Source organism: Poecilia reticulata, linkage group LG4 (genome assembly GCF_000633615.1).
Source record: "Poecilia reticulata strain Guanapo linkage group LG4, Guppy_female_1.0+MT, whole genome shotgun sequence".
Lineage (NCBI taxonomy): Eukaryota > Metazoa > Chordata > Actinopteri > Cyprinodontiformes > Poeciliidae > Poecilia > Poecilia reticulata.
In genome coordinates, this window is record NC_024334.1 from 27,369,521 (window position 1) to 27,380,015 (window position 10,495).

General features: G+C 40.7%; 1 protein-coding gene across 1 annotated transcript; it reads left to right on the forward strand.

Moving 5' to 3' along the window:
• Positions 1–1,021: 1,021 nt before the first annotated feature.
• Positions 1,022–10,256, forward strand: vtg2 (vitellogenin 2). The gene is made up of 34 exons (XM_008408029.1): positions 1,022–1,061; positions 1,400–1,420; positions 1,513–1,664; positions 1,789–2,040; positions 2,128–2,292; positions 2,381–2,529; positions 2,617–2,767; positions 2,854–3,011; positions 3,091–3,256; positions 3,345–3,470; positions 3,561–3,779; positions 3,881–4,098; positions 4,186–4,283; positions 4,366–4,490; positions 4,666–4,767; positions 4,856–4,975; positions 5,061–5,247; positions 5,336–5,429; positions 5,520–5,705; positions 5,802–5,931; positions 6,035–6,251; positions 6,341–6,855; positions 6,964–7,005; positions 7,152–7,220; positions 7,320–7,526; positions 8,053–8,195; positions 8,308–8,446; positions 8,539–8,668; positions 8,891–9,074; positions 9,155–9,249; positions 9,333–9,427; positions 9,526–9,691; positions 9,818–9,979; positions 10,064–10,256. The coding sequence occupies exons 1-34, from the start codon at positions 1,022–1,024 to the stop codon at positions 10,174–10,176; spliced, it is 5,136 nt and encodes a 1,711-aa protein (XP_008406251.1). The 3' UTR covers positions 10,177–10,256.
• Positions 10,257–10,495: the final 239 nt, after the last annotated feature.

The window sequence follows — 10,495 nt, forward strand, 5'->3', positions numbered from 1 at the left end:
CAAACAAGGAATTTGACTTCTTTTCTGCTTTGCTCTCAGTGAAGACATTTAAAAATAGAAATATACATAAAAGACATTTATAAATTGAATCTTTCTTTCTTGTAATATGTTTATATTGGGTTGGTTCAGCATGCTGAGTCTACAGTTTTCGATGTAGCTTTCCTGTATTAAATTTCCATTTGAGTGCTCTTTGCTGCTTTACATTTCTCTACCTTTTGATGAATAAATGACAATACAGCCTAAAAAACCTTCCAAACGTATGTACATATACAGTGTTTTTATAGAAGTAGAAGTCAATCTTGAATTAGTGCAACTATGCAAATCAAAGATTATAACACCAAGGCATCCGAGACAGAACAGGGAAGCCAAAAACACCAACTTACTGCTTGATTTCAGATATCTTTCTCTTTGGATAAATCGTTAGGGTTTATATCTTTTTGAAGTTTACCTACAAGTACTGTTATACATCCTCTGTTTGATACTCCTTAAACAGTTTATTAAGGAGAACCCCTGATGAAGGTTACTCAAATATTTTTAGATTCCAGGTAGAAAGCAAACCGTATAATTTCACAATCTTGTCATTTAAGACAAATGACAGGATTGTGAAAGTATTGCTGGGTCAGGACATTATGACACATGAATCAGTCACCAGGTGGGATCAAGCTGCTCTGACAGCTCTGTACAAATCTTAATATTTATTGTCGTTAAACACATATAGAAGTACTTTTTGAGGTAAACACATATTTATTACTTTAAATATTATTTGTTTTGCCAACCAATATGACAAATAAAAACCTTTAGCACATTTCTAATGAAACATGATAAAACACTGTAATCAGACATTTTCAGGACATTTTCTGATTAGCGTATTTACTCAGCCTTGTCGACATGATCAGGGCACAGTAACCACCGAGAGAAATGACAGCCAACATTTAGTTAATGTTTCATTTTCAAAAACAATGTCTGCAAATCTTGGCTTTAAAAGGAAACCGTTAGCTACAGTCGTTCACAACCACCAACCATGAAGGTGATTGTGCTGGCTCTGACTGTGGCCTTTGTGGGTGAGTGTCCCTGTATGAACTAAACTTTAGTTAGTTTAGTTTGTTAATTCTAAACATATTCACATTCAAACACCATGATACTTATTTAGATAATTATTTGTCTGAAAAGGAGATGAGCAGAAATATAAACTTTTTTGACCCCTCCCCTTTTCTTTCATCAATAAATGGTGATAACGTTCTTCCAAATATTAAAAACGTAAATTCATATTATTTTAAAACAATAGCATCAATAGCAGTGTGTTCTTAAATAAGTTCAAATATCATCTCCTCTCAAAACAAACAGATAGTAATTATTAAAAAAAACCACAACTCTAATTTATTTTTCTAATGTTTTTCAGCTGGCACTCAGGTTAGCTATGGTAAGTTGTTTTCTAATAATACTAAAAATAAGAAAAGCAGCAAATCTATATATATTTTTTAAGATATGGATGATTTTTGCTTTCTGTTGTAGCCCCAGAATTTGCAGCTGGAAAGACCTACGAGTACAAATATGAAGGATATCTTCTGGGAGGGCTGCCTGAGGAGGGCCTGGCAAGGGCTGGGGTGAAAATCCAGAGCAAAGTTTTGATCGGTGCAGCAGATCCTAACAGCTACATTCTGAAAGTAAAAACTGTTTCTCAATAATGTTGCATTATCATCACAAAACCTAATCTGTACAAACATATCAACCAATATCCAGGAGAGGCTGATGCTCGCATTCTCGATAATATGTTGCTTGTTCTTTCAGCTTGAAGACCCTGTGATCTCAGAGTACAGTGGTATCTGGCCCAAAGAGGTCTTCCACCCTGCCACAAAGCTCACCTCAGCTCTCTCTGCTCAGCTCTTGACACCCGTCAAGTTTGAGTATGCTAACGGTGTGATCGGTAAAGTGTACGCCCCGGCAGGCGTCTCTACATCTGTGCTGAATATCATCAGGGGAATCCTCAACATCTTTCAGATGAACATCAAGAAGACTCAGAATGTGTACGACCTGCAAGAGGTACTCAATGCTTGCTTTCGATAGGTCTAGTCAGGCATAGGGTGAACCACCTGTAATATTTTCTTACTTTTATTTTCTTTAAATTAGCCTGGAGTAAAAGGTGTGTGCAAGACATACTACGTCCTTAGTGAGGATCCGAAGGCTGAGCGCTTTCATTTGACGAAGACTACAGACTTCAATCACTGCTCAGAAAAAATCTACATGGATGTTGGCTTGGCTGGTTATACAGACAAATGTGCAGAGTGTGCGACTGTGAGTACAGTTTCCTCTTATCTGCCATAGTCTCTGTTGAGGAAATTAAACTGTTTGATTATTGATTTTGTGTGTTATGTCACTACAGCGTGGGAAAGTGTTTTCAGGAGCAATGTCTCTAAACTACGTCATGAAGCCCTCAACCTCTGGTTCCTTGATCTTAGAGGCCACTGCTTCTGAGCTCCTCCAGTACTCCCCTTTCAACATTGTGAACGGAGCTGTCCAGATGGAGGCAAAGTATGTTGCTTTAAATTATGATGAAGCTCATCTCTGTGTGTTAAATTTTGGACAGCTGATTTAACTGATGTTAATCTACTTTCACAGGCAGAATGTGACCTTTGTGGATGTCAAGAACACCCCATTAGAGCCCGCCAAAGCTGAGTACGTTCCCCGTGGATCACTGAAGTACGAGTTAGGTACTGAAGTCCTCCAGACACCAATTCAGCTTCTGAGGGTCACCAATGCTGAGGCTCAGGTACCTTTTGAAGTTCTTATTGACATTCTGTTTTTATTCATTCAATTTTGTACTTTAAAAGCATTTTTGGGGGGATTGTTTTATAGATTGTTGAGACTCTGAACAACCTTGTGAGCCTCAATTTGGGCAAGGCCCATGAAGATTCTCCCCTGAAGTTTATTGAGCTCATCCAGCTTCTGCGTGTGGCCAGATATGAAAGCATTGAAGCTCTCTGGAGTCAATTCAAATCCAAAAGTGATCATAGGTAAAGCCACTTACACTGTTAGAGAATTAAAAAACAAACATTCTTAAGGACAATTTTACTGAAGCAAATCTTTCCCAAGGCACTGGATGCTGAGCTCCATCCCTGCCATTGGTACACATGTTACTCTTAAGTTCATCAAGGAGAAGGTCATTGCTGGTGAAGTGACCGCTGCTGAAGCTGTTCAGGCCATGATGGCATCCACACACTTGGTGACAGCCGACCTGGAGGCCATCAAGCTTCTGGAGGTAACCTGATGTTTAAATGTTTCATGTTTATTTCTAGTGGCAGGGTAACCCCTAACCCTAACCCAGTTTTTATGTTTCACCATTCTAGGAATTGGTCAAGGCCCCTAAGGTTCAAGAAAATGCTGCTTTGCGTGAGGTCACCATGCTGGGCTTTGGCACTGCGATTCACAAATACTGTGCAGAGAACCCATCATGTCCACCTGACCTTCTCAGGGTATGTATTGTCTGCATATTTCTAAAAACCAATGTTCAGTTGCAAGATCAATAACTTCTATCGTTTTTTTTTTGTTTGTTTATACTGCAGCCTATGCATGACATTATTGCCAGTGCTCTCGAGAGACGTGACAATAATGAGCTCTCCCTGGTTCTCAAAGTTCTGGGTAATGCGGGACATCCCAGCAGTCTGAAGCCGATCATGAAGCTGCTGCCTGGTTTCGGCAACTCTGCCTCCAATCTTGAGCACAGAGTTCATGTTGATGCTGCTATGGCACTGAGAAAAATTGCAAAGAGAGAACCCAGGCTGGTGAGGCAAACCTTCTGACCACCCTACTTTACAACACAATTCCTAAGGTTTAAACATACTGTTCAAATGTATTAAGAAAATTATCTCTTTTTTTTGTTTAGATTCAGGACATAGCTATTCAGCTCTTCATGGACAGGAGTCTTGACCCTGAGCTACGCATAATTGCTGCTATTGTGCTGTTTGAGACCAAGCTGCCCTTGATTCTGGTGACCACTGTAGCCAAGAGCCTCCTGTCAGAACCAAACCTGCAGGTTGCAAGCTTTGTCTACTCTTACATGAAGGCTTTAACCAGGACCACCACCCCTGACCGTTCTTCTTTGTAAGAACCCTGTTGCACTATTATCTTATTAATACGTCAGTGCAATAAACTGTAATGAAGAATAACTGATATTTGTTCTCTCTACAGAGCTGCTTCCTGCAATGTTGCCATCAGGATGCTCAACCCTAAGTTTGATAGACTATGCTTCCGCTACAGCCGAACTTTCCTTTATGACCACTATTACAGTAAGAGTGTACCAGAAAAATCACGTTCTCTCAAGAGATTTCACTTGCTAATAAAGATGGAAATGCTTTTTTTAACCTGCAGATCCTTGGATGATGGGAGCTGCTGCCAGCGCGTTTTACATCAATGATGCTGCAACTGTGTTGCCAAGAAACGTCATGGCAAAAGCTCAAGTTTACATGTCTGGAGTGTATGTTGATGTTCTGGAGGTATGATGATCATGTTTTAGACGTATCGTTAAAACCAAAGGGATTCGGTTTATGCAATAGAAGTGATCTTTGTGCTTAGGAATGGCTCACGCTTTTTAATATTAACTTGTTGAAAAAGATTAATTTGAGAACTGGTTATGAATTAAAAAGCTTTTCCAATGCTACATTTTTACAGTTCGGAGCCAGATCTGAGGGAGTACAGGAGGCCCTTTTGAAAGTCCGTGAAGTTCCAGAGGATGCAGACAGGATCACCAAGATGAAGCAAGCTCTCAAGGCTGTAGGTTTACAAGACATTTACCTGCAAGAGAGTTTTTCATACTTCCATAAAAATAAAAAAATATYCTACAACTTTCTTTCTGTTGCAGCTAATTGAGTGGAGGGCCAATCCTTCCCGCAAGCCCCTTGGCTCTCTGTACGTGAAAGTTCTTGGACATGAAATTGCATTTGCAAACATTGACAAAGAAATGGTTGAAAGGATCATTGAGGTAGTGTTCCACAGAAATGTTTGCATGCCTTCAATATCACGTTCAAATAAAAACCTTAGTCTAATAAGGATTTTATTTTTAATAGTTTGCCACCGGACCTGAAATCCGCACACATGGTAAAAAGGCCTTGGACGCTCTGTTGTCTGGTTACTCTCTGAAATACTCCAAGCCAATACTGGCTATTGAGGTCCGTCACATCTTCCCCAGCTCTCTCGGTTTACCCATGGAGCTCAGTCTCTACACTGCTGCTGTGGCAGCCGCATCTGTTGAGGGTAAGTTTCCGTGTTACAGTTCAACAACTGAGGGTTTGAGATGAATAATTACATTAAGAAATAACATTTTTAAATAAATTTTTCCTAGTACGAGCCACCATTTCTCCACCACCTTCTGAGAACTTCCATCCTGTCCACCTGTTGAGGTCTGATGTTTCCCTAAAGGCTTCAGTCGCTCCAAGGTGAACCACCTGTCCTGAAAACAAGCATCTAGAGGATAATCTGCTTGTACCACTTATGTTTTAATATTTCTGTATGTCTTTCTATTTCAGTCTGTCTTTGCACACCTATGCTGTTATGGGAGTAAATAATCCTTTCATTCAGGCCACTGTGATGTCAAGAGCCAAAGTCCACACAGTTATTCCTAAAAAGATGGAGGCTAGAGTTGACATAGAAAAGGGCTACTTTAACTATAAGTTCCTGCCTGTAGAGGGTGTGAAAACAATCGCATCTGCTCGGTGTGTACCTTTTTTAATTCTCTGGAATCAACAAATCAACCCCCTTTCTTATTTGGAGTAAATGTTTGCTTTTTTTTCCCGCTTCTTCTATAAAAGTCTTGAAACAGTTGCGATTGCAAGAGATGTGGAAGACCTCGCAGCTGCCAGGATCACGCCAGTTGTCCCGTTAGACAATTTTAAGAGGAAGAATGCCACCTCAAGACTTTCACAGATCGTGGGTAGTGAAGTAAGTCTGAGTGAATGATCAACCCTCCAGACCATTTCTTATTTACACTCCCCATAATTTGGATAACTTGCTGTTTCTCTTTTTCTTGCTTTATTTTTTATAGTCAAATTCTGAGGAATTTCGTCCTCTTAAACGGAAAAGTCAGAGTGTCAGAAACAAGAAAATCCCCAAACCAATTGTGAAGAAAATGTGCGCTACTACATACACATTCGGAATAAAGACATGCATTGATATTAGGTCTCGCAATGCCACCTTCCTCAGAAACACCCCGATCTACGCCATAATTGGAAACCATACTCTTATGGTTAATGTCACCCCAGGCAAGTGAAACGGATGCACTAATGTTCTTAAATGAAGCCTTTTGAAAGGGTAAAAAAAAAACAATCCGTCTCATTTATTTTGATTTCAGCTGCTGGACCACCCATCGAAAGGATTGAAATCGAGGTTCAGATTGGTGAAAAGGCAGCAGAAAAGATCCTTAAAGCGGTTAACCTGAGTGAGGAGGACAAAATACTTGAGGACAAAAACGTCCTGATGAAGCTGAAGAAGATTTTGGTTCCTGGTCTGAAGAACAACACAAAATCATCATCCTCCAGCTCAAGCAGCTCTCGTTCAAGCAGCTCTAGCTCCAGCAGCTCTTGCTCAAGCAGCTCAAGTTCTAGCAGCTCAAGTTCTAGCAGCTCAAGTTCTAGCAGCTCAAGTTCTAGCAGCTCACGTTCTAGCAGCTCACGTTCCAGAAGCTCACGCTCTAGCAGTTCTTCCTCAAGCTCCTCCAAGACCTCTTCCAGATCCTCCTCTTCGAGCCGCAAAAGCAAGACGCCGGATCTTAACAAAACACCAAAGAGGTCCTCCAGCAGGTCTGCCAGCAGGTCCGCCAGCAGGTCATCCAGCTCCAGCTCCAGCTCCTCCAGCTCCATGTCCAGGGTGAGTCAACTTCACAATTCACAGCTTACACAGTTGTGAAAATCGCATTGTTTGTTTTGGAGACAACGATAAGGACAATTTTATTCACCTGCTTTTCTATTGCAACAGGAACGGTATGAACTGAACTTCACCAAGGATCACATCCACCAGGTAACATTATTGTGATCTTTCAGAAGTGTTTTTACTCATTTCGACGCTCAGAGAAATTGCCTTCAAATCAACCGCTCCCCAAGCTAATTTAAAGTGTAAACCATCTTGGAGTGTTTCTGAGCTGGGTAAATGTTTTTCCTTCGCAGCATTCGATCTCAGCAGAGCGTCTGAAAAGCAAGAGCAGCGCCAGCAGCTTTGAATCCATCTACAACAAGGCAAGCTATAAAAATTATTGTAGTCCTGTGCATCCATATACTGTACGAGTAAAGAAAGAAAAAACAAAAACAATCTACATGTCTTCTTTGTGCTTGCAGGCCAAATACCTGTCCAACACCGTCCGTCCACAAGTCGCAGTCCTTGTCCGTGCCATTAGACAAGACAACAAGAACCAGGGATATCAGATCACTGCTTACTTTGACGGTGAAACTGCCAGAGTACAAATCATTGTGGCCAACCTCACTGAGAGTAACAACTGGACGATCTGTGCTGACAGCGTGATGCTCAGCTACCACAAAGTGATGGTACAGTTTTTTCTTTTAGTGTTTTATTTTTGTTATTAATTATAACTTAAAACAGTCACCATGAAACCCAGACACTGTAGCTGTAGTTCCAAGCAGTTTTCCCTTCAGGTTTCCAGGCTTCCAGTTGCTGCTTTCATTCAATACTGACAGAAATTATATTTTTATTTTCCTATGGAACATTAAAAAATGCAAACTGTGCAGCACAAGGCTAAGAATGTGGATTCACAAAGTAACAAAGATTTCATGTTGCTGATGAAAGATTTGGTCCCCAATTGTGCTTTCTTATAAATTAGTGCACATTAATGCACCTTACCATTAACATCACTGAGAAAGAACTGACCACAACAATGAGTTGTTTTTCAATATTTTTCTGAAATTGTGAGTTATACTTTTAAACTGGCAAATAAAAAGTCTGAACCGAAGGAAGAAGATTTTAGATTAAGCTTTTCCACAAGTTCTCATTTAATGCACTATTCTCTATTACTTATAATTAGTATATTTTCTGGAAACTTAATTTTTTTCCCAGACTCGGCTAACCTGGGGAATTCAATGCAAGCAGTACAACACCACGATCACAGCTGAAACCGGTCGCGTTGAGAAGAAACCTGCAATCCGTGTGAAACTGGCCTGGGCGAGACTCCCTCATTACATGAAGAAATATTCAAGAAGGTAATGTCGCAAACGAAGGAAATCATCCTGTAGCCATCATCCTTTGGAAGTCAAGCCTTAGTTTGTGTAAGTTTTTAAGGTTTTTTTTTTTTTTACTTTTTCTCCCATTTAGAGTCTCTAAATGGTTTTACCGTGTCGCTGAGGACATTGGAGTGAACAGGACAAAGGTCCACAACAACCCCAGACAGATAAAACTCACTATAGCTGTTGCCAACGAGACAAACCTGAATGTCACACTGAAGACATCAAAGGTGCAACAATGCATCATCGTTTAATTTATGCAAACACCACATTTGCATTGCACGTATATGTCAAAGATAATTTCTGTTTGTTGGAAATCCAGAGGGCCTATTACAAACTGGGATGGGTCCTTCCCTTGTACATGCCGATTAACAACACTGCTACTGAGCTGCAGGCGTACCGGGGCAGATTGACGGAGCAGGTCACCTACATGCTCACCAAGTCTACCGCAGGTGAAAAACCCTCACAAATCATTTAATCTTAATATGTAATTTCTATGAGCAAGTTAATGGTAATAGTTTTTGCAAATATTCCAAATGAAGCAATTACATTACGTTACATATTTTAGTTTTTTTTTAAAATTCGTAAAAATACAATCTGCTAATATCAAACTGGGCCGTGCCTAATTTATGCTCTTTTTAAAGAGGTTAAATTCAGTATTTTTCTCATTTCAGCTGAGTGCTCCGTGGTCAATGACACAGTGGTCACCTTCAACAACAGGAAGTTCAAAACAGAGATGCCCCACACTTGCCCTCAGGTCTTGGCTCAAGATTGCACAAACGAACTCAAATTCATAGTTCTGCTGAAGAGGGATCAAACGACAGAAAAGAATGAGATCAACATCAAGGTTGAAAACATGTAAGTGATGACTGTACACAGTATGCAACATGACTGTCTTTGAAGAAAACGACTTTAACATTTAAGCTGTGTTTCCACAGTGATGTCGACATGTATCACAAGAACAATGTCGTTATGGTGAAGGTTAATGGAGCAGAAATTCCTCTCAACAACCTGCCATATCAGCATCCCTCAGGTAGGACAATGTGGTGGGTGATATGCTGGACTCGCACATATCGACCATTTATTTTTATGTTTAAACGTGTATCTTTATAACAGGCAACATACATATCAAAGAGAAAGAGAAGGGCATTTCTCTGTTTGCTCACAGTCATGGTCTTCAGGAAGTCTACTTCAGCTCTGACAAAGTGCAGGTGATGACAAAAATCTGGTAAACTTGGGCATTCATCAAATGACATCTTGATAATTGTATAATTGTGACTCAAATACCTTTTTTTTTCACCCCTTCAAGGTTAGGGTGGTGGACTGGATGAGAGGCCAGACCTGTGGAATCTGTGGAAAAGCTGGCGGCGAATTCAGACAGGAGTACGTGACTCCGAACGAGCGGGTTTCCAGGAACGCGACGAGCTTCGCTCATTCCTGGGTTCTGCCTGCAAAGAGCTGCCGTGAGGCCTCTGGTAAAAATCCGTTCCGATTTTTAAAAACGCAACACCGGGAATCAAAAGAATTTGCGCAACGATAAACTCAAAGCAGTCTGCAAACAATACAAAAATGAAAGGGTCAAATATATATATCCCCCCCAGAGTGCTACATGCGGCTTGAGTCGGTGAAGCTGGAGAAGCAGGTCAGGGTGGCAGGTGAGGAATCTAAATGCTACTCCGTCGAACCTGTGCTGCGCTGTCTGCCTGGCTGCCAGTCCGTGAGAACCACCTCCGTCACTGTCGGCTACCACTGCGTTCCTCTGGGTGAGCAGCTGGCCCCAAGAACACATTTATTAAAGCACTCTTCAAATCTTGCACCAAACCTAACCGCTCCGCTCTCCCTTTCAGAGTCGAACATGAATCGCCCTGATGGTCTCAGTAGCATCTTCGAGAAGAGCATTGATGTGCGCGAGACAGCGGAGTCCCACCTGGCCTGTCGCTGCACTCCACAGTGTGCCTAATTGTGTTGCTTTCTGACATTCGTTCTGTTTTTGTGTTTCATGGATGCTTGTAAAGTAAAATAAAGAAGCAATTGAAATTGTCTCTGTGGTGAACGTTGATGGCACAAAGTAAAAATAAGGTATCATTGAAAATGAATGTAGGGTGAAGAAGATGTATCATTCATTGCTAATAATAAAAAGAGCCGGGAAATCCAAGACAGTTTCCAAAATACATTTAAAAATTAATTAACAGAAATACCGAAAATAACATGAAGTAGTTTAAAAAAAAAACAACACACACACACATTTGGACTGAGATATGATGGCAACATTTGAGATG